At 37.8% G+C, this 24358-nt stretch overlaps 1 protein-coding gene across 1 annotated transcript; it reads left to right on the forward strand.

The window, feature by feature from the left end:
* Positions 1 to 11143: 11143 nt before the first annotated feature.
* LOC149247003 (RNA polymerase II C-terminal domain phosphatase-like 1) lies at positions 11144 to 24095 on the forward strand. The gene is made up of 17 exons (XM_089443084.1): positions 11144 to 12034; positions 12222 to 12622; positions 14279 to 14755; positions 15443 to 15653; positions 19148 to 19305; positions 19412 to 19482; positions 19651 to 19756; positions 19904 to 19990; positions 20241 to 20499; positions 20722 to 20834; positions 21071 to 21134; positions 21734 to 21791; positions 21919 to 22117; positions 22335 to 22415; positions 22600 to 22665; positions 23288 to 23361; positions 23733 to 24095. The coding sequence occupies exons 2-17, from the start codon at positions 12338 to 12340 to the stop codon at positions 23782 to 23784; spliced, it is 2361 nt and encodes a 786-aa protein (XP_089299210.1). The 5' UTR covers positions 11144 to 12034; positions 12222 to 12337; the 3' UTR covers positions 23785 to 24095.
* Positions 24096 to 24358: the final 263 nt, after the last annotated feature.

Consider the following 24358-nt stretch of genomic DNA (forward strand, 5'->3'; position numbering starts at 1 on the left):
CTATGACCTAATAGATGATAATGTAGTTAATGATATAAGGGAACAATGCTTCTTAGTGATTCTTAGATAAGTATGAGAACCCTATGCTCAGATCTTTTATGTTAACTTGTAGATTACATATTTGTGACATGTTTGACGAAATTCTTATTGTGGCTAGTAGGGGTTCAGTCTAGACCTTGTCAATGCTTTTGCAAATGTATCATTATTCTGTTGTGTAAATTCATTTATGAACTTGTCATTGAGTTATGGGCAGTGACCTGGGCTCGGGGCTTAGAAAAGTGGCACAAATCTTGGAGTCGCAGGCACAAGTATGGGGAGAAAAGTCCCCAGACGCATGCATGCCTTGTTGTGCGAGCGTCCGGAGCCTCCCAGACACATCCTTGTCCATATCAAGAGAGAATCCATGGGTTTGATGCACTAAAACTTTAGTTGGTCTTAGCAGTTGGTTACCTAAGTGGTTGGGATGGCTCCTGGGAGTTCTGTTGCTTATGTGGAAGGTTCATGTGGTGTGTTTCCGTTGATTCCGCTTCCTTAACGTGACTTAGGAGGTTGAATCCCATTATAGTGGCCTCTTGTCGGATATTTAACTCGGTTGGAAGTTACTTGGGTAGCTGTGGGATGAGGGTGTTACATCTGCACTCACTCTCCACACTCAAACAATGCACTACACTCACGCACATGTTCTGAGAAAAAAATCTATAGTGTGTTGTGCGATAGTGTGAGAAAGTCACTATTCTTTGCACTTCAGTGGAAAGCTTTCATTATGTAGAGAGTTTTATGCAAAAGGATTTCATTGTACAGAGAGATTTCACTATACCGAGTTTTGTCCCTGCTCCATAAAATTCAACCTGTGCCACACTTGTTAATAAATTTCACGAGTTATGGCTCTAATCCCTTACTCTATGCTTACAAAGTTACTTCAGTAATCTAAATATATCATTAATCTAACTTTCCTTGATTTTAAGCCTTTGTCTTTGCCATTAATGTCATCTCAATCCACAACTAAAAAATAGTTAAGAAAATCCAAGGCGATAGTGAAAACTTCGCACAATGTCGACACAATAAGCATGTTTCATCACTAAGAAGCTTACTTACTATGAATTGGCATAATGAGAAATGAGGATAGGTTAATTGATGTGCAAGTTTAATCATTCTACTCCAATGACAGAGCAAGTGGTGTTTATCCTAAAAGAAGGGGTTAGTTCCAAGAGGAGATCGTTTCAGAGAGCCAAGTGGAAATGGGAAAAGCATAGTATGCAACAATCGTAGTTTTGTCATCTCACCAGAAGGAACTCTATAAATTTAATTCCTAATATGATGATATTTCACATTTGCACATTACATAAAAGTACAATGATCATTATGAGAGCACAATCTTTAATCAATTAATTAGCAAAGTCTTTAGTGTGAAGTACAGATGTCCGCGCAATTAAAGCTTCCTTCACATAATAGAATTACTCTACAATTCGACACATGTGCCTAATTTCACAAAGATAACCATAAACAAAGCTTACAATGCTTATGCAAAGAGTTTTGTACTCCATAAAATTCAACCTCTACCACACTTGTTAATAATGACATTAATGTTGACTACCAAACAATCAAGAAAATTGAAGATGATACACATAATGTTGAATTACTACTAATATGTTTCCTTGTACGAAACTTTCCTTGTGCAAAGTTGTGCAGAGATAAAATTAATCTTAAACTATTTTCCATTTAAAACTTTTACAGATTTAGTTATGCACAATATGTGCGAGAAAACGTAAGGTGTAGAAGGAACTTTATAACTTTAATTTGTAATCTAATAATATTTCACATTTTCATGTTTCATAAACATATATATTTCATTATGAGAGTACAACCTTTAATCAAATAATTAGCAAAGCCTTTAGTGTGGAGTGAAAAAGCCCACACAATGAAAGCTTGAAAGCTTCCTCTGCACAATGGACTTCCTCTGGACTCACGCACATATGCATAATTTGACAAAAATAACCATAAGCAAAGCTTACAATGCTTATGCGAAGAGTTTTGTGTGAAAACATTTCATTGTGGCAAGAGCTTTCATTGTACAAATTTTTCTCCGCACTTTTCACAACCTTTACTGAATTGACTAGTGATATTTAGAATACAAAGAGATGCATTAGTTGTAATTAAAATATTACCAATAATATTGTATGGGTCCAACACTTTCCTCGGTGTTATTGCGAACAAGAAATATGGATTATTTAATACTAAAATATCAGCAATAAAAGTCTTTAGTGTGGAGTGCGGAGATCCGCACAATGGACTTCCTCCACACTTCTGTACATGCGCCTAATTTCAGAAAGATAACCATAAACAAAGGTTTCGCTCAATGATGCCAGAATTGATACGGTTGCAGGTTCTTTACATAGGCTCAGGGGGGGCGACGTGGCTGAACAAATCTCCAATTCATATTATTATGTTTGCTTGTGCTGCTATGTGTAGGAGAACGATTCACGACTTTCAAAACAATTCTGATTTTCATCATACAAAATTATCTGTACTCCACACAACCTTTACTCAATTGACTAGTGAGATATGGAGATATGCATTGTTTATAATTAAAATATTACAAATAATACCGTATGGGCCCACTATTTGCCTTGGTGTTATTGCGAACAACAAATATGGATTATTTAATACTAAAATATTAGCAATAAAAGCCTTTAGTGCAGATTGATGCACAATGGGCTTTCTCCGCACTTCCATACATGTGTCTAATTTCACAACGATAACCATAAACAAAGCTTCTACTCAATGATGCAAGAATTGATGCAGTTGCAGGTTCTTTGCATAGGCCCCGGGGGGAGGCGAACAAATCTCCAATTAATATTATCATGTTTCCTTGTGCGGTTATGTGCAAGAGAAAGATCAGGGACTTTCAGAACAATTCAGATTTGAAAGACGAGAAACCATACTGTCCAACCGACGTTTCGCCTCTGTTTTTCCAATTGGAAAAAGAGAATCGCGTTCTCGTATTATAACTACTTTAGTACAAAAGCAGATTAGGTTCATATCAAACCTTCTATGAACATGTAAACACTTGCCCTTGGGACTATCTAACGTTGGTCCTGCATATACAAATATGGTATTTTTAGCTATCTTGTTTCGTTGAAGTGTGCAGGTGTGTGAGGGCAGAGGTTTATGTTCCTTGCTCCACACACAATCCTTCCGCACATATTTTAAAGTGTTATGTTTTCATTTCCAAGCAAGACAACCCACCTCCGACCCAATTGTAACAATGATTATTTAATAATGTTAATTATATTGATTGTTATATATAGCATGCTTTTTATTAAAATAATAAATATACATTTTTTTAAAATTATTATTAGGAACTTATTTCACAAGGAATGTTTCCTCCCCATGACATTTGGGACCCACATCAATTAATAACAACTTCGAATGGAAATGATTAATTGAGAGGTGTTATTGAGTACGAAGGTAATTGCCTGGAGTAAGCGTGTGTTGAGGAAGTTGTGCAGAGGTAGTTGTGTGAAACAAGCATATATAGAGAAAGTTGTGTGGAAGAAGTTGTGCGAATATGGTTGTTTAGAGGAAATGTGTGCCGAGAGCAAAATATATGGAAAACTATGTGCGAGGAGAATCAAATAATTAGTAGTAGAGGCGAGAACTATTTGTGTGAAACAAGTATATATAGAGAAAGTTGTGTGGAAGAAGTTGTGCAAATATGGTTGTTTAAGAAAATGTGTGCAGAGAGCAAAATATATGAAAAACTATGTGCGAGGAGAATCAAATAATTAGCAGTAGAGGCGAGAACTATTTTACATGGTCATTATCCTCGTTACTATTTATATACTTTTTATTTTACCCTTATTTTACCCATAAAACATTAAGTAAGTTCTACATACCTCTAAATTTAATAAAATACGTATAATAAGACATACCCTATTATATTTTTATTATTGTTATTAATACCACTTGTAATATTATATTAACGGCCCATTACTAAACTTATATAAAAAACTTCTGAATATACTTTTAATTTTATTAAAAAACAACTTCTACATATACTTTTAATTTTATTTAAAAATTAATATTGTATTAACTACCCGAGGTATTATTAAACTTATATAAGTAAACTTATCTAAAAACAACTTCTAAATACACTTTTAATTTAATTTAAAAATTACTATTTTTTTAACTACCCATTGTATGTATTATTAAACATATTTAAAAAACATGAAATGTTAAGTATACTACTAAATTTACTTTTAATTTTATTTAAAAATATATTATAAAATGTATTTTTTTTTGACAAAATCGGCTGTTGTTTATAATTCAAAAAAGTTTAGGAGGCAAAGCTCCAGAAATACAAGATTGGAGCTCAAAGGAAGAGCTTGCACTTTGACTACATTGCCACATTCTGCTATTTTACTGTGTTTTCTAACATGAGGAAGACTGATACAAGAATAAATTTGGACGAACTGGAAGAGGAGAAGACAAGCTTTACAAAGCATCCTAATCTATAATTATATGACTGATCTGCAGTCCTCATTTCAGGCCATTTGAGGAGCTTGAGAGCAATACTGAGGATGTTCTTGATAAATACTGCGCCGAGGAGTGGCAATTGTAAATGGAATAGGGGAGTCTGAGCAAAGGGTCGGTGAACAGAGGAGGGTAAGAAAAAACCAGAGAGAACTTCCAAGGAAGCCAGCTGGGGGATCAAAAGCGGTTGGAAGGGAAGAGATAAGGTCAGATCTTAACAGAAAAAGCGATTCTGAAAACAGAGTCACGCGGTGAGAGGAGAAGGCCTCACGGATTTCACTTGAGAAAACAGAAATCGATGTGAATGTGGAGTCAAAAGGAATGGGAGACAAGATATTCGGTGCAGAAAGATTACCATATCAGGATTGCAGTAGATTTGGACAGAGTGCGCCTTATAATTTCGGTCAGGTGTCAGCCTCAAACGATTTGTCATTAGTCAAGAAAGAGATCAGGGGAGATAATGAAAGGATTCTTTGTTGTTGCAAAAAAGATTTCCTTTGGTTCTGGTACAAGCTTGACTGGCGAGCTTGTCTGCTTCTTGGTTTAAGGTGCGAAGGACATGGAAAAAATTTATCTCCCAGGTTTGGCTGATCATGCTTTGACATCTGCTGATGATTTGTTGTATATGGATATTGGAGGGCTTTCTCTTGTTGTTCATGAGACTAATGATAATAGCAGAGTCCCCAAAAATCCAAGCTTTCCTGATTCCGTGGATTTGAAGCTGGAGTAAGCTTTGATAGAGAGCCAGGGCCTCTGCTCTGTTGTTGGAAAGAGTTCCCAGTCCCCACTCAAAAGAGACAAGGGGGTCTCCTTTGGGCGTATAGATGATTCCCCCTGCCCCTGCAGCTCCTGGATTAGACTTGGAGGCACCATCAAAGAATATGATATGAGTGTTGCTTTTGTAGAGCCATTCAGTAAATTCACCCTGCTTTAATCTTATTTTCCAGTTATGACCGAGGGTGTTAGAAGAGTTGTTGTAGGTGATTGCTGGAGAGAGGATGCTACACTTGTCTATCAGATTCCTGATGAAGTCTCTCTCTTCGTTATAGAAGGTGGCCATATCGATTTTCTTTAGATTCTTGGCAGCTATGGTTTCTATTGCTAGACTTTTAGCTTTACTACAAAGATGTCTGGTTAATGTCTCTTGGTCCCTGAAAACCTTGCGGTTTCTTGCAATCCATATTTTCCATAAGAGTGCGTATGGGAGGGCGTCCCAGACCCTCTTGGCAATGCTATTTTTCTTATTTTGCCAGGGATAACTTTTCTTCCAGATGCTTAAGGCTTCGCCAATGGACTGATGTGAATTCCAGGTGAAAGAGTCAAAGGAGGCTATGCCTTTCCAAGAGGAGATGGCGAAAGAGCCTGAAATGAAGAGATGTTGCATGGTCTCTTCAGCTTCATGACAATTTGGGCATCGGGAGGGACCCATGATACCCTTCTTTTACAGATTTTCTGAGGTGAGAGTCTTCCCTTTTAAAAGGGTCCACATGAAGAATTTAACTTTGGGAATAGCTTCAGCTTTCCAGATTGCTTTCCAACACATCCATGGAGAAGTAGGGTGATCCCTGTTGCACAAGTAATTGTAGCTTGCCTGTATTGAGTAGCTTGAGCCCGTAGGGTCACATCAGAAACCGTCGACACCATTTTTGGATATAGGCGCGATGTTATGGAGGCGGGTCTGGAAATTGTTGAAGGACTCTTCGAGATGAATAGGGATGGGAGGGAAGCTCCAGCCCTTCCACACCTGTCAGTCTATATCCCAATGTGAAATTTGATTTAAGTGATATTATCCCTTGCTTTGGAAATAGAGGATGATTGGTTCCATACCCGGGAAACTGTTAATGGCTTTATTTCCCATTATCTTATCACTTTCAATGCTGATTTTACTGCCACTTTTGGGAACTATTGAAACATTTTGTGCCATAAAAGAGATGGCTTTTTTGCAGAGTTTCCAAATACCTGTGCTGCTCCTTACGAGTATTTCACTTGTTAGCATTTGTTGCCTTGGACTGATAAGATATTTGACGTCGATGACTTTTTTCCACCAAGCTTGCTACTCCTCTAACAATCTCCAAATAATCTTGCCTCCAAAGGCTAAGTTAGTGAACAATGGGGATCTGATTCCAAGCCTGCCTTTTTCTTGGCTTTGGATAACTTGTTTCCAACTAACCAGGTTATATTTTTTCTTATCATTTTTTCCACCCTACCATAAGAAATATCTGAGAATACTTTCCATTTTGTGATGAAAAGAGGTTGGCGCCTGAGCTAAGGAGAACTGACATAAAAGAAGAGAAGAAAGCCCTGATTTTAGGAGCACCATACGGCCAGCTAGGTTGAGCCAGAAGGATCCCCAGTTGTGGACTTTATTTTTCAATTTATCAAGCATTTTGTCCCAGATTTCAGCTCTAGCACGACCCATGCTCACTGGCATTCCCAAGTAACTGAAGTGGTCCCAATTTAATTTGCACGGCACCCCAAAGATGTTGGATAGATTTTGGAGTGTTTGAGTTGAAGCATTCCAACCATAAATGCAGCTTTTGAGATGATTTATCATTCCCCTAGAGTATCTCATAAACTTATCTAATAGGAGCTTGAATCTTCGGGCAATTATTGCAGATGCTCCTCCTATCAGTAGGGTATCATCAGCGAATTGGGAGTGATTGATGTTTTTAACTCCATCTTCAAATTTGATTCCGGTGATGAGGCCTACTTGTCGCTTATGGTCGAGGACACAACTGAAAGATTCAACCATTAAAATGAATAAGTAGGGAGAGAGAGGACAACCTTGCCTCAATCCTCTTGAAGATTGGAAAGCAGGGCCGGGCCTTCCATTGATAAGGGGGGCAATCCAAGGTCTAGAAATGCAGGTTCTTATGAGATTGATGAAGGGGGAAGAGAAGCCCATTTTTTGAAGAGTAGCAAATAGAAAGGAGTGCCAGACTCTGTCAAAGGCATTTGCCAAGTCTAATTTTAGAATGAAGCCCTTTTCCTTCCTAGAGAGGCTTGAGTGGATGGCTTCCGGGACTAGTAGGGTGGAGTCAGAGATTTGTCTATTGGCCATAAAGCCGCCTTGATTTTCAGAAATAAGCCTTGGCAAGAGAGGCTTGAGTCGGGAGGAGAGGACTTTTGTGAAAAATTTATATGAAGAGTTGCATAGGGATATAGGTCGGAAGCGGGAAAAAGAAGAGGGGCGGTTCTCTTTGGGAATGAGAACAAGATGGGTTGAGTTTGTGAAGCCTCCCATTTTATTTTTCCTTTGTATCCATTTGTAATACTTGATGAGATCCTTTTTGATGGTTTCCCAGTACTCCCTATAGAAACAAATTGGGAAACCATCCGGTCCTGGAGCTTTGTCAGGCTGGAGGCCCCAGATTGCTCCCAAGATTTCTTCCTCCTTTATCTCTTCAGTCAGTCTTTCATTGGCTTCTGCTGTTATTTTATTTGGCAAATGCTGTAAGAAGTCAGCGTAATTCTCTTCTTCCCCTTTTTCAGATAGGAGCTCTTTAAAATGTGTTGTAGCCACATTTTTAATGGAAGCTTGATCATTGTGCTGATTACCTGTGCTGTCTATGATAGCTGTTATGTTGCTCCTAATTTGTCTAACAATTGCTTGCTTGTGGAAGAAGGGTGTATTCCTGTCCCCACTTTTCAACCAAACCTGTCTTGATTTTATTCGCCATTTTTCTTCCTCTTCTCTTTTGATACTGTATAGTTGACTGTATAGGTCCTCTTCTTCGCTTTTCCTTGCTTGAAGGTACTCTTGGTTTTCCATTTCATGGTGTAAATCTTCAATTTTAGCTTTCACATCTAGCTTCTTTGCTTATGGCTCTTTATATTGAGATTTTGCCCAATTCTTGAGAGCGTTCCTCACATTTCTTAGTTTTCTTTCCCATATGAAGCTTGGTGAGCCTTCTACATGCTGGCACCAAGTTTGCTGAACAAGAATTTTGGCAGCTGAAATGTCATTCCATAAAGGACTGTATTTAAAAGGGATAGGGCGCAGAGGGCGATCGGATTCAAGAGATAAGGCAGTGGGATAATGATTTGAAGCAACAAAGGGGATAATAGAAGCATGGACAACTGCAAAAGTGGAGAGAAGAGTCACGTTTACCAATATTCGATCCAGCCTTTCCATTATATTGCTTTTTCCTAGCCTGCGGTTGCTCCAGGTGAACTTGCGATTCTTTGGAACAATATCAACAAGATCTCCAAGCTGCATAACATTCTCCAACTGATTTCTAAAAGGATTAGGAGTAAAGCTACCTCCTCGTTTTTCGTTAGCATGTAGGATAAGATTTAAGTCACCGCCTAGAATTATATTGCTGTTCTCTTCCTCTGCTATGTTATTGCTGAGTGAGTTCCAACAAGCTTCCTTATCTCTATAATGATTCGGAACGTAAACATTGTAAATGATTCACTGATGACTGCTCATATTGTTCTTCAAAGTAATCTTTATCCAGTGTTGTTCCACTATTTCAATGATCTTGTTCCATTTGTCTTGAAACCAAAGTGTAGTGATTCCTCTTGAAGCCCCTCTGAAATCACACACACATCCTTTATAAAACTTATGCTTCTCAATAATTTTATTCATCTCTGCCTGTCCCGGTTTTGTTTCTTGAAGTAGAACTCTCTCTGGTCTTTCTTGGATTAAAAGATCTTTTAAGGCGTTTCTTTGGTGGGGTGCCCCAATCCCCTGCTGTTCCAAGAGAGCATTTTCATAATTTCAGAGGGTTGCGAGGAGTTGATCTTCCTCCCAGGTCTTTATTTACTGAATCCTTGTTTATCTGCCCTTGTATATAAGATTCTATAGGGTTCTGAATACCCAATGCTATGTCTTTTTGTGCATTTTCATCTCTGTGTTGTTTGGTGGATTTTCTTCCAGGTTTCTTTTGATTATCAGGAATGGATCCATGCTCCTTGGAATTTCTTCTTGTAGTTCTGAGAGGGGGGGGGATCAGAAGGGAGGGAAGAGGAAATGGACAAGGGAAGGGAAGATTCAGAAGGAGATTGAATCTTTGGAGAAGGGGGATCCTCGGGTTGGGAAAGAATGTGAAAGGGATTGGAGGAAGGAGAGGAGGAATGGGGATCATGCCGGCTAAGAAGGGGAGGAAGGGGGCGGAGATGGGGGAGTGGGATTGGGAGGGGGACGAGGGATAGGGCCAGCTTCATGAGTAGGGATGGTATTAGGGGCTGTCTTTTTTTTTTTACTGTTTCCCATTGTTCTTCTTGTGGAGAACTGTCTACATTAAGAAGTTTAGAGCATCGATTTGCAAAGTGGCCATATTCGTGACATACCTTACACTTGAAGGGGATCTGTTCATAGTCAAGCTGCTGAATGTGGGTCCAGTCGTCCACCTTTAGCTTGATGGCTTCTGGCAGGCCTTTCCCCAAATCAACTTCAACACAAATGCGAGCACAAGCCTGCATGTTGTCTTTGGGTTCGCTCTGGTCAATATATTTCCCTACAACATTCCCTATAGCGCACACTGATTCATCTCTCCAGCGATGCAGGGGGAGGTATGGAAGACGGACCCAAACAGGCACAGCACTAGGGATATCCAGCTCCGGATCAAAGTCTGGAGTCCACTTATTGAGGTACAGTCCTCTGGAATCCATAAAATAAGGCCCATTACGAAAGATCAGGTCCTTATCTTCCTTAGTTTCAAAATGTAAAGTATCCTTTTCCACAAAATCTGATAGAGATTTTCCCTTGAGTTTTGTCTGACCAGTTCCTTTCCACCCACCTCTGCACTGTTTTTGGAGAGGGCTAGAGACCTGTAAATTGTCCAATAAGGCCTCTTTCAGCTAAGGCAAGGGTAGCCATATGGGGCAAGGTTGGGGGCAGAGAAACTTCCTGCAACCCTTCTAGTTTTTTCACAAACTTTGTAACTGAGGGACAATTTCGCTGAGGCGGAAGAGAACGAACCAGGTTGGAGAACGCTTGCTGGAAAGCCTCCTCCGGTGGTGCCTCCGGAGGGGCCATAACGGGCCGAGAGCCGAATCAAGATCGCAGGATCAGTCGAGGCAGGGGCAAGCCAGGAGCAAAGACAAGGAGCCCAACAGCAGGGGCTGCCAGGCAGAAGGCCTGCAGAGGACCGCAAAGGCCGAGGAAGGGCAGGGCGCAGGAGCTCCGGTTCAAAACGTGCGCATCTGAGATTCAAAAATATATTATAAAATGTATTAATCAAAACATACTATATTATATTATTATAATAAAATATTGAATATAAAAAGTATCACTCCATGTTATTTAAAGTATATAATTAGACATATTTAAAAAAAAAAATATTATGCTAATAGCCGTTTTGAAAACAAGTTCCTTGTTCGAAGGAATGAATTATTAAATGTAAAAACCCTCCACTTGGCAAGTGTCACTTTTAAACTAGTTCTATGTAGCACTAAACTCATTTAAGGGAATTAATCTTGAGTGTAAAACTATCAAACTTAAACGAGTGTCACTTTCTTTTTGCTCGTTGGCTTTACACGCATGCCGATCGATAGACACGAGTCCCCCACCAAAGGTTTGGACCCATAATCACCGTAGAGATTTTTTTAAGAAAATTTTATTTTCGAGATATATTGTACCATGGACATTGTGATTTTTAAGAGGGCCAATTTTAGGGCTTGAACAGTTGGTAAGTTATTTTTCCACGTCACCAATTGATTGCCCAGAATACCCCCATTGTTCTGTATAAATATTGGGCCTGGGTTTGTTCATGGCAAATGGACATGAAACCTAGAGTGTTCTTGTTATCGAGCTTTCCTAATAGATACATTGTGTAAATTCTAGTGTGCGAGAAAAAAAATTCCTCGAGAGGGCTTGCTGAGGTCTCCCATTACCTTCGGACAGACTGAAAATCATTGCTTCCTAAACATCCTCTCACCCATTCGGCCCTATAAAACATGAATTTGCAGTGTAGGCATTTTAGGGTCTTTTAGTCGCAGTTCGTTGTTGCGAGGTTTCTTGGCAGAGAACTTTATCGCCTTTAGGGTTTCGAATCAGAAATTGTATTTTGTACTTTTGGTGCGGCTACAAGTCATCCTTTCCCGATCTCTCTTGGAAAATTTGCCATTAACCTTGAAACCCTACGAGGCGAAAACCAAGTAGAAAAGACCATCGGGATAAACAGGCCGAGGCAGCTAATTTTAAATTTTGAATTTAACGAAGGGCAACAGAAGCTGCAGAATAAACTAATGGGTACTTGAAACTTGAGGGCCTTGTACAAGAGCTTCAGACCCCTATCAAAGGAGTCTTATGTTTTAACCTGTCAGTCATGAGAGATTCATCTTGAAAGTCAAACTGGGAAGAAACGATGTTTCCGTGTCTGAAACTAGAGTCATTATTTTAGTGCAGAGCATCAGACCAACCTCTGACATAGCACCTGGTCAGATCAATAATTCAGGGCAGTGAATAGATAAGCGTTGAAAGTATAAATTCGCCTGTCTTTTGGATCCACAAGCAAGATTTTTGCATTGACTGTGGATCATGACACTGAAATAGGTAGGTATTTGTTTACATGTAACGTCATTCAGACCCAAAAGGTTAAATCATTTAAAAATACTTGTACACTTGGATGGTAATTCAGAGACATGATTGATAAAGTTACCCATTGTTAAGCGAATTTATAGTTTAAATGAAATTTCTACGAATGTAATCTCATTCTAACACCTAATCAACTTGTGTGTAGGAAGGAAGAGTGGATGCTGATAGACAGCAGTAACTGGGGGGATTTTGCATTCCCTTTCGGATCTGTAACAGACTTAAAAAGTTCTTATAAAAGTATTCGCCAGGTTAACAGTGAAAATGGGTGCTGAAGAGGTCAGCTCCATCCTTTACAATGGAGATACATACATAGGAGAAGTGTCCATATACCCTCAATATGAGGATACCGAGTTGATGAGCACAATTAAGAACGAGATTCGGATCTCGTATTTTTCAAGCCCGAGCAAAAGGTGTCTACCATTGGTTGTCCTCCATTCCATTGCATCAAGTGGGGTTTGTTTCAAAATGAAGCCCAAGGAACAACAATCCCAACCTGGTCAGACAAATCTAAATTCTCTCTATAATGCATGCCTACAAGAAGCAAAGGTACTTGCCTCTATTTGACACTTCTCTGGCAACATTTTCTTGCTTGGTCTTATATTTTTTTTGGAAACATGTTTTACCTGCATTACTATATATCAGAGTTAAGCTACGTAAGTTGTCATTTGTATTTGTTGTATGATCAAGTATCAGTTCAGTGTTCATGTGGGTAGGACACCATATGTCAAATAGAGTTTTCAAAGCCTATGAATGGTGTGTAGTAAGGTGGCGTAAACCTTTGTAACGTAGGGATGCTTCAAAGCTTAATGGTGTTCATTCACTGGTATTTTGTTCATGTTCAGTATGATCATTTGCATTTGGAGTATGATCAAAGTATCAGTTCAGTGTTCTTGTGGGTAGGACTATTTTAAATGTCAAACATAGTTTTTGAAAACAATGAATAGTAAGTAGTGAGGTGGCTTAAACCATTTTAATGTATGGTTGCTTCAAAGCTTCATGGTTTTCTTTGCTTATATTGTTCATGTTCATGGTTTTCCTTCCATTGTATGCTGTTCATGTTCATGGTTTTCCTTCCATTGTATGTTGTTCATGTTCAATATGTTCATAGTATCAGTTCAGTGTTCTTGTGGATAGGACTCTTATGTAAAGCATAGTTTTCAAAGGCATTGAATAGTGTGTTGTAAGGTGGCTTTCCTTTGTAATGTAGGGTTGCATCAAAACGTAATGGTGTTGATTCCATGGTATGTAGTTCATCTTCATCAGTTAAGTGTTCTTATGGGTTGGATTTTTTTTTTTTTAGGTTTTTGTTTTGTTCTTTTCTTTGTTGTTTTTAATTATATTCTACTAAGGCGGTTAAACCCTTCTAATGTAGGGGCCCTGTTGTGTTGTTCATGTTCAGTAGGATCATTTGCATTTGGAGCATAATCGAAGTATCTGTCTTGTGTTCCTGTGTGGGTAGGACTCTTATATATATCAAAGTATTGATTTCGATGGCAATGAATAGGTAGCCTAAACCATTGCAATGTAGAGTTGCTTCAAAGCTTAATGGTGTCCATTCCTTGGTATCTCATTCTGTTCAGTATGACCTTTTGCATTTAGAGTATGATTTTAAGTACCAGTTCAGTGTTCTTGTGGATAGGTCTCTTTTATCTGCCAAGCACAGTTTCAGAGGAAATGAATAATGTGTAGTAAGGTGGCTAAACCTTTGTACTATAGGGTTGCTCCAAATATTAATGGTTTTCAAAGAAAATGAATAATGTGTAGTGAGGTGGCTCAAAACCTTTGCAATATAGGGTTTCTTCAAAGATGTTGGTATGTTGTTCATGTTCAGTATAATCAAATTATCAGTGCAGTGTTCTTGTGGGTGGGACTCGTTTATATGTCAAGTATAGTTTTCAAAGGCAATGAATAGTGTGTAGTAAGGCGGTTAAAAGTTTAAACCTTTGTAATGTGGGGTTGCTTCAAAACTTAATGGTGTTGATTCCCTGGTATGTTGTTATCTCAGTAAACATTCATGTTATGATAAATGAGACTGAAGCATGCTATAGGGAAGAATGTTGCATAATGTTGTGATGGCTATTTAACATTGAGTGTTAGGGTTGCTTTTTCACATCAAACTTTAAATTTGAGTATTTTGGTTTTACATTTTCTTAGACTCAAGATGTCCATGCTCATCTTGTGGCATTTCTTTTGGGTATGCAGACTGCTGTAGTGCTTGTTGGAGGGAATGAGCTGCATTTAGTACCAATGTCGTCTGGAGATGGGCAGAATCAGCTGCCTTGTTTTTGGGGTTTCAATGTGGTCCCTGGACTGTATGCTTCTTGTCTTGGAATGTTAAATCTTAGATGCTTAGCAATTGTATTTGATTTGGATGAAACACTTGTTGTTGCTAATACGATGCGTTCTTTTGAAGACCGCATTGAAATTCTTAGACGTAAGATGTTTGAAGAGGTTGATCCCCAACGAGTTTCTGGATTGTCAGCGGAGATAAAAAGATATCAGGAAGATAGAGCGATTTTAAAGCAGTATATTGAGAGTGATCAAGTTTGTGACAACGGAAAGTTTATTAAGGCTCAGTTGGAGGTTGTTCCTCCTCCATCTGATAGCCATGCGCCTGTCATGCGGCCAGTTATAAGATGGAATGAGCGGGATACCATATTGACACGCATCAATCCAAAGGTAAGTAGATTGGTCACTGGTGTACCAGCAAAACAGTGTGGATGAGTTTCATGATGGTGGTGTTGTGATTGAAGTTTGTGAGATCATTGTAATCCTTTTTCTGCTTCAATATTTGTGGAATTTAAGTCCTAATGATTGTAGTTATGAAGGAATATTTCTAATACTGTTGTTGTTTTCCCCGTACAATGGTATGTTAGAATTCAAGTCACTGTAATTAGACCAAGTTGCCAAGTGGATTTGATTAAGGCTTTGAAATCTTGTCATTGAATTTTTCGTTTTTTAATCTCCTCTCTATCATCGTTTTCTTTCTTTCCTCTCTATCATCTTTTACTTTGTATATTTTGGATTTTAGTTTCCTATTTTCTTCTGTGTCTTACTATTAGCATATAAGTTGTTTGCTGCTGGCTGTGTTTAGGGTGTATCTACTTCTATCAATGTGTTTTGAATCTATCTGTGTTTGTTTTGTTTTCATGGTTCACCATTCCTTCTGAAACCCCTTTCACACAGGAAATATATAAACACTGTAGTTTAGCAATTTTCACTTTTATTCTCTTCTTTGAACTTAGAATACTGTTCATTTAGAACCTAGCTTTCTATCACCGGGTGAGTTAGATTTTGTGTTAAATTATATTATCAATTGCCTTGGGTAATTTAATATCATCATTAACCTTTCACTTTCAATTTCAGATTCGAGATACCAGTGTCCTTGTTAGGCTGCGCCCTGCTTGGGAAGATTTGAAAAATTACCTTATTGCTAAAGGACGCAAACGTTTTGAGGTTTATATTTGCACTATGTCGGAAAGAGATTACGCTTTGGAGATGTGGAGGCTTCTTGATCCTGAGGCAAGCTTAATCAGTCATAATGAACTCCTTGATCGTATTGTCTGTGTCAAGCCAGGTAATATTGCCAACCAAAAGCAAGCACTATATTGGTTAATATAGATTTATATTTATAAGTGGTTCATATACACTATCTAGAGCATTTTTTCAAATTTGAGGGACAATATGTTGGAATTGGTGTTTTCAGTTAATTGGTCATCCTTTTATTGATGTTGTGATGTCAATAACAATGTTGTGAACAATGCGATTGGGATAAAATCAACGAGGGGAAAAGTCAGAAAAATCGGCAAATACAAAAATATTCCTTTTTTTTTCAAATTTTTATTATTATCTAAAGCATCTACAACATAAAATAAATGCATTGACACATAAATATGATAAAAGAACTAATATATGAGATGTGTAATATCATTTCTTTTGCTACATCACACATGTGACATAACAGTGAATCATGTCTTGAATATAAGTCCTGAGTCCCAACTTCGCCTCAAAATATCAACAAAAAATATAATAATGTATCTCATATCATGAGTCATAATGTTATATACAATAAAATGAACCAAATAACTAATATTATTGATTTCCTCTGCCCCTCTTGCGAGAAAATGCAATAGCTTTCCCTCTAGATGTAGATGGCGGTGGAGTTGGCAATAGACTCTATTGTGCTCTGGAAGCTAAAGAACTAGGAGCTATAGGAGGTAGACCATGTCCTCTACTGGTGACAGGGGTAGCCTGGATAGGTGGTGTCGCCTCCTCTTCCTGTTGCTCCTCCTCCTCTACCCCCTCCACTATCTCTTGCTCTAACCAATCAGCGACAGACTCCATGAGAGGCCTCTCTGCCTCAACCCTCCATGTAGCAGTGGTGTCAATCCCATCCAATGAAATAGCCTCCATATTAGGTGTCCTCTCAAGTTGTCTCACCCACAATCGAAGATTGTAGTAGACGTAGACCTTGTCATAAAGTCGTTGGGACTCCAACCTGTACAAGGGTCATAAAATAATAACTATAAAAAAATGTTATTTAATGAATTCAAAATATTAATTGGAAATTTGGTATATTTTAAGTTTTAACCTATTGCGCTTCTTGATGTGTATTTTTTCAAATACACTCCAGTTGTGCTCACATCCTGAGGAGCTACATGTTTGGCTGAGCACTTGAATAGCAAGCCTTTGCAACCACAACCATGTCAAAGCTAAATGTGCCACTTGCCATTCTGTATATCTCCATATCTTTGGAGATTTTTGCATGTTTTGTTGGATATGGCACCATCCTTTAAACACAGGTGAAGAATCCATCCATGACCTTGGCATCAAATTAGAACCCACAGGGGTAAGCAAATGCAGAGTTCAAGTCGATCCCTATAGCATGAATGGGACGATGGAGTGTGTTGTTTTATCGTTCATCAATCACTTCCCATAGGAGGAGTTGTTTCTGAAACCCCTCATCTCCCTCATCGGTTCGAAAGGATTCTTTGGCCTTGTCACCATTAGTAATGTTGCACACCTCCTGTACTCTTGCCCAGAAGCTTTCTTGGTATGAAACTAATCTGCATATGGCCTCTCCTTCTGGTTTGCGGCTAAATGCTAAAGCACACCACTCCTCTGAAAGAAACATTATCTTCACATCCCACATAGAAGTCAAGAGAGATTGAAGAGATATGAAACTAGTGGCAAACCGTGTAATGGCGGGGCACACCAACTCCTTGTTGTTGGTGAATGTTCTCATAAAGTGAAGCACAAATGCATGATTATATATAAATTTTGTAATGTTTTTTGATGAGCCAACAATATCTTTAACAAAAGGAATTTTTCCTATGCTTTCCAACATCAAATCAATGCAATGTGCAACACAAAGCGTCCAAAATAAAGTAGGATGCCTCTCCATAAGCATTTTGCCAGCAGCGACATAATTTGCAGCATTGTCAGTTATGACTTGGACAACATGTTTTGAACCCACTTCCAAAATAAACACATCCAACAAATCACATAATAATCATGCATCTTTGATATGTTCCGATGCATCAACAGATTTCATAAACATTGTTTCCTTGGGACAATTAACCAAGAAGTTTATAAGGCTTCTACCCTTTTGATCGATCCAACCATCTGACATCACAGTGCATCCTGTGTGTGCCCATGATGCCCTAAACTCCTCCAATCTCTTGGTGCAGTCAACCTTTTAATTTTGAAGAATGCGGCCTCTAAAGTCATCATAAAAAGGGACTTTGTACCTTGGGCCAACAATTGCAATAGTATCAACAACAGGCTGGAAAAATGGATTATTCCTTGCAACACTGAAAGGAATATCACCCGAAAGAAGAAACTTGTCCAACAACTTGTTAGCTTCTTCTTTCTCCTTTTTTTAATAATTGAAGAGATAGATGGTTATGAACCAGGCGTGGTTCAAGGAACAAAATATGATGAGGTAGCTATAGGGTTGGTTGTAGACACTAATGCTGAAGTAGAACCAGTACCACTCTCATATTCACCTCCTATAACTTTAGTCACTGCTAGTTGACTCTTCAGAGTTGACTTGGATAGCTTGGTTTGCTCTATTTCTTCCAATGATCTGAGGGCTCTTTGGATGATTTCCGGATTTATATTGGTGCAAGGCCCTACCTCATGTCTAGGGATTTGTACAAGGTGACACTTCAATCTGTATACCCCCCATGTCAAATGATACCCACACAACTTGCAATTCAAGTTTGATCTGTCAAACCCTCCATTAGATTCACCAAATTCCCACAGAGGGTCCAATTTCCTTGGCATGTTTGTAATTTTGTTCAACTCTTGAGTTTTAATGTAAGATGAAGTTTAAAGTTGAACCTAGGGCACAAGAAGAATTGCATGTTAAAAAAATAAAAATAAAATTTACATACAACACTGAATTTTTGACAAAAAAACCTCAACTCAATGCAACAATAATGAAAAAATGCACATTCAAATCCAAACAAAAATGATGCAAAAAAAACTTGGGCACAAGAAGAAATTAAACTTATAAATCTAACAATCAAGTTTTTGCATTTTTGACCAAATGAGTCCTCTCCATTGTATGCAACAAAAATGAAAAAAAAACACAATCAAATCCACTAAAAAATCATTGAAAATCAATGGGTTATAGAAACCCAAGCAAAAACAAGAAAAAAACAAAAAAAATGGCCAAATTTGATGCCCATACCTGGAAACCACGCTGCGCTGAAGAAACTTGGTCCAAACTCGAATTTTTCTTGCTTGGGATGCTAAGTTCTTTCGCTTTTCTCCTCTCTTGCCCTTGTAGATGACTTCTTCTCCTCCTTATCTCTCAAACTTGCCCAACTGTCTGAAAAAAATGACAAAAAAAAACCTAAAATCAGCTCTTTAAACGCGCTGTTTCCACCCGTCACGAATTTTTGGGATCGGATTGCAATTTTTTTGAAAAAATCACGATTTAATCGCTGCTCGCAACATTGGTCAATAAACATACTGATTGTTTAAGTTTTTAGATTGCTATTAAATGTATCAACTTAACTGTTGGGTGTTTGCTTATTTTTTAAATCTGTTCATCTGAAACAGGCTTCAAAAAGTCTTTACTTAATGTCTTTCGTAGTGGGATTTGCCACCCCAAGATTGCAATGGTAATAGATGACCGATTGAAGGTTTGGGAGGACAGAGATCAATCTCGTGTTCATGTTGTTCCAGCTTTTGCACCATACTATGCTCCATTGGAAGAGGTACTGTTTATTTCTCCTGTTTTGATCCATTATTATTATGAGAGATAAACATATCTTGGAGGAGTCCAACTTTACACCTCTAATTTCTTAGTTATGTGCTTTGCAGAAAGGTCAACCTGTACCAATATTATGTATTGCAAGAAATGTAGCTTGTAATGTCAGAGGTGGTTTTTTTAAGTGAGTAGTATGTTTTTGTATTAAGTTTGGATGCAGAAAGGTTTTAATATTGTTTCACTAGCAAGAAAGAAATTCATTTAAAGTTCTATTTGATTATACTATAAATGTCCTTTCTGTTGTCAAAAACTACATGCATTTTAATATTGTTGGATGTCTGTGTTATTACAGAGATTTTGATGAGGGCCTTTCTCAAACAATGGCCAGAATCTTATATGAAACTAATGTGGCAGATCTTCCATCTGCACCTGATGTCAGCAACTACTTGGTGAGAGAGGTCCTAACTCTAGATTCTCTTTGTCATTATGTTTTTCATATTCTGCTCTTGGATTATATCCTTGTGTGTGTACCATGACTGCTTCAACATCAAGTTAGCCTGACACATGTTTTTGTTCTTTGTCTTCTGTGGGGGTGTGGGGTACAGGATGAAGCAGCTATAGCAAATGGCAATAATGACTTGCCTGTGCCAGAAGGCATGATTTATGTTGAATCTGAAAGGGGATTGAAACATGTAAATTGCAGTCCTTTTTAGTGTTTAATGCTGGGTTGGCTATATTATGAGTAACTAGCTAAATAATAGAGAAAATTCTTTACTTGTTATCCTCAGATGAGATTTTGTAACTGGTCATTAGCTTCAAGCAGTCAGAGCAAATTTTTAGTTGTAACAGATTGCCCATCGTTTTCTTGGTTTACTGTTTTAAGTATATTAGAGCCCACTATGCAAATGATATTATTGTTTACAGTTTTGATTGTTGCTTCAGGATGAAAATGTAGTTCCAAAATCTAGCGCTGCCTGTGTTGTGATGGACACTCAAGATCCAAAATCATTAATGGCCCCTTTTCAGCAAGAAAAACCAATTGTCAGTCCTCCATCTGATAGCCAATCCCAACCACATGACAAGGTTCCTGAACATTCTCATGCAGTTCCACCTATAGAGTCTTCTCATTCTATTACTGTTGGTACTTCAGAAGCAAGTGTTGATGGTTCACCAGGTAGGGAAGAAGGAGAAATCCCTGAATGTGAGTTGGATCCAGATACAAGGAGGAGACTTCTGATTTTACAGCATGGAAAAGACAATGGGGTGCACAACTCCAACTCTGCAAATCCTCCATCATCCTTGAGGTTTATGCCACAAAGGAATCCCCAACTTAATCAACATCCCTTTGGATGGGTAGGAGCAGAAGAGAAAATATGCCCCCAACTTATAAAATCATCTCAAGGGCTAGCTTTTAGACCATAAGCTCAAACTATCGATATTGTACATTCTAAGAACAATTCCTATTATGGTGGCCCAGAATATCCTCATGGCGTGGATAGGCATAATTGTGACTCTAGAAGGGGGCTACCTAAAGAGGTACATAGAAGAACTCTGAGACTTCGTTTCTTATTAGAAGCACATGCTAGGATACAGGTTATAGCATTTACATATTTTACAGAAGTGCAATAATTTTTTTTGCCTCATTCATGCTTATGGATATCACTACTTGGGTATTGCATTTCCACTGTCAATGAATAATTTTTTTCAAATTGACAATATAGCTGGTTTACTTTGACAAGATTTCATAAAATTTATCTGGTGTCTCCCTCCAGGGCTTCCGTGTCAATAATAAGCAGAGGCGTGAGTTTATGTTTCGTGATTACTCTTCCTTTCCAGGTATTCCTATTCTTTGCAATCATTTCACTTTTTAATCGGACCAAGTACTAGCTAGATGTTTACCTTAATGGAGGCGCTTAGGTTTTTATGTTTTTTATTCAAGGGGATGAATGTATTTGTGGAGAAAACTGTAATTGTATTAATTTATCTAATGATTTACCTCCCTGAATCTTTGGCTACATCCATTCAAGCTTTATTCATGCACGTTCATCATTTTATAAGAGAGTTAACCCCTTTATAACATTACATAAAATTTACTGGGGATGTCTTTACCCATTTTATAAGAGAATTGACATATTAAGAAACACATTGCTGTCAATTGAACTTTTAAGTGAAACATTATTGTAGTTCTTATTGTAGTTTTCACACTAAAAGATTTCTAGAATGGCTAATTGCAATAATTGGAGAATTTGATTTACCATATACAATCTATCTGTTTTTGTCGTTTTCTTCAAGAATCAAGTGTGTTTCTTCTTTGCTGTATGCATCTTGTTTCAGAAGCTTAGATGGTTCTTTATTTCTTCTGTTTGTATCATTCTATTGGTATCTGTGTAGTGCATATGATATTAATTCACAAAACAATATATTTTTTCTTGTAGGGAACCGTACACCACAGCCTGGTTTCATAGCATCTGGAGGTGGGAATAGCTATAATAGGTGAGGTGAAATACAATCAAGAGATTTGTAAATATTCGCAGGGCTTCTTTATATATCCATGGAAAGGTAACATATCTATTGCAAATATATCAGTATAGTGAAAATGTATTGATTTTGTTTGTGTTAGCAGGAATACAGAGGTTCTTTGTGGAAGAGGAGAACAGCTTTCTTTGAGAGAAACGAAAAACTCTATAGGGCTTGTTGGAAGACCTTCTACAGGTGACATACAAGTTGCTAGTACATCAGAGCAGACAGTTAGTGTCCAGCATAGGTTAGATGACAACAGGAAAGGATCATGTAATCCGGTTGTTGCACTGAAGGAACTGGTATGAGGATCCTCTGCAAAATTTTATCATAAGAGTAATAGCTGTTCAGTGTTAATCTGTTCTTTATTTTTTTATTATTATTGAAAGAAGCTTCCATGCTTCTCGGTGATGCATTACTTCTTTTTTAGTACAAATGCTTTTAAGTTATTGTGATTCCTTGAAAAATCTTCTAACGAGTGTTGCAGTTAAAATCTAATCTGTAATTCTTTGTTTTCAGTGCACAAAGGAGGGGCTTAGCCTTGTTTTTAAAAACCCACCTCCAAATGAGGCTGCAAACATTGGGGAATCACATGCAGAAGTAGTGTCCCTACTCTAAACATTTTGTAACTATCATTTTTATGTATCATGATTTGTAGCACTGGCAATGCCAATTTTCAGTGTATGTTTTGAATTTTTTGGAAGTTTTTGGAATGCGCAGTGCAGGAAGTTTATATTTCCATAAGATATGAAAGTTAGACTGAAGATTAATTTTTTTGTGCTAGGTTGAAGTAGCAGGACAAATCCTAGGGAAAAGCATCAGTCCAACTTGGGAGGCTGCTAAGCTGCAGGTAACTATTTATACTTCCATACTTGTGATAATATAGCTTATTTCTCCTTTGTCCAAATCTGGTTGACCTTTTAGAGTAGATCAAGATGTCATTGTTTGAATCAATCACGGAACTATTGTTTGTCCATATTTCTTCTTTTTGTTTCTGAATCATGTAGGTAATTCTTCCGTATTACAGGTTCATATTTTTCGTTGTTCCTTTGTCGTCAGTTTGTTCATTGCTTATCTTTCTTGCTCCTTTTCAGGAGAGGTTTTAGGAATTCCTCCATTCCTATTACTCTTGTTGTGGGTTTGAACGCGCTTTTAAGCCTCATTGACTTATTTTGGTTGTCCATGTAGATCAATATACAGTGGGAGATGCCAGTTATGTTAAAGTTCTGTAATATTGTTTACAATGCAATTTTGGGGCTTGGTTATATTATAGGATACTTGACTTTAAGTGGTCTAACTTTAGTTGTTTGCTGTTTGAATGGAAATATGAAATTTTTTACGTGGGATTTATGTATATGCCAGTTCTATTATACTGTGGACGGGACTGGGGCTTAGTTGTATAATAGAGGTGCAATTTATGTTTTGGACATATATTTCACATCTGTGAGAATAATGCCCTGCTTTGATTCCAGGCTGCAGAAGAGGCTCTTGAGAATATCAAACCAATGATCAACCAATGCGCCCAAAAGCGATTGGGTTCTACAAGGTGAGCAACTTTTTGTGTGGTTAGACTTAGTGATGGTTGTTTGTAATTCCCTTCAGGGAATTTTAATTAATAAAAAATATATTTAGGGCTATTGTGTAGGCAATGTTTGAGGCTTGATGGTTTAATTTGTTATATATATTCAAACTGAATAGTCCATACCCCCAGAATTTCTTTTGGGGGATTTGTATTATTAATTAGTTAATTTCATTTGAATTACTAGCAGTCGATTTCTCAACTGCTATAGATTCTGGATGTCTTGCCTGATCGAATTTCGTATAGATTCTGAATGTCTTGCTTGGCCTGATTTCCAAGTGGCTGATGTCACTTCAGCCAGGTAAGAAGTCCATACTAACTTAAGAATGAATTTCTAGGGTTGCACAACATCAATCGAACAAAAGGATTAAACCGACAGGCTTGCTATGACCGGGGTCTTGAAGTATGTTTTTTTGATCATCTTCAAAGGAATGGAAAGAATGAAGCCGTGACATATTTTTACTGGGAGAGAACATTATAGGAATTATTCATTCTAGAAATTCATGAATCTGTATACTAAAATCTCATGGAGGGCTCATATATTTTTGGCCTCCAAGCCAATTTTGATGTTGTCATACAAAATTGTAATTTTATGTAATGCTGAGGCTCTTGGAGCATAACGCTTATATTTCCAACAATCCAGAGGGAGTGTTGGATTGAATTATGCTTAATGAAATTCGGAATTGTGTGCTGGTTTTCAAGGAGTGTGGAAGCTCCAACGTTGTCATCATTAATGCTGTGTAATGTATATGATTGTTGATCGAAGTTTTCCCATGTATTGGACTTCACGATATAGTTAAAAATTAAAAATAGAAAATAACAACAATAAAGAATATGAGTACGTATATTTTGAAAGGTTATGTATATTTTCAAAGGGGACATGTATATATATCTAATGGCTTAGAAGATGGCAAAATCTATTATAATTCAATTCAGTTCTCGGTCTCAAATGAGAAGAGTCTCA

The sequence above is a fragment of the Pinus tabuliformis genome, chromosome 7 (genome assembly GCF_031772625.1).
Source record: "Pinus tabuliformis cultivar Carrire ecotype Pingquan chromosome 7, CPIR1, whole genome shotgun sequence".
Classification (NCBI taxonomy): domain Eukaryota; kingdom Viridiplantae; phylum Streptophyta; class Pinopsida; order Pinales; family Pinaceae; genus Pinus; species Pinus tabuliformis.

Bases quoted from the DNA above. Each gene is read 5' to 3' on its own strand.
- LOC149247003 (XM_089443084.1), top strand. From the start codon at position 12,338: ATGGGTGCTGAAGAGGTCAGCTCCATCCTTTACAATGGAGATACATAC. The intron at 21,792-21,918 runs GTGAGGTGAAAT...TGTTTGTGTTAG, and splicing joins GGTGGGAATAGCTATAATAG to CAGGAATACAGAGGTTCTTT. The intron at 22,666-23,287 runs GTAACTATTTAT...CTTTGATTCCAG, and splicing joins GGGAGGCTGCTAAGCTGCAG to GCTGCAGAAGAGGCTCTTGA.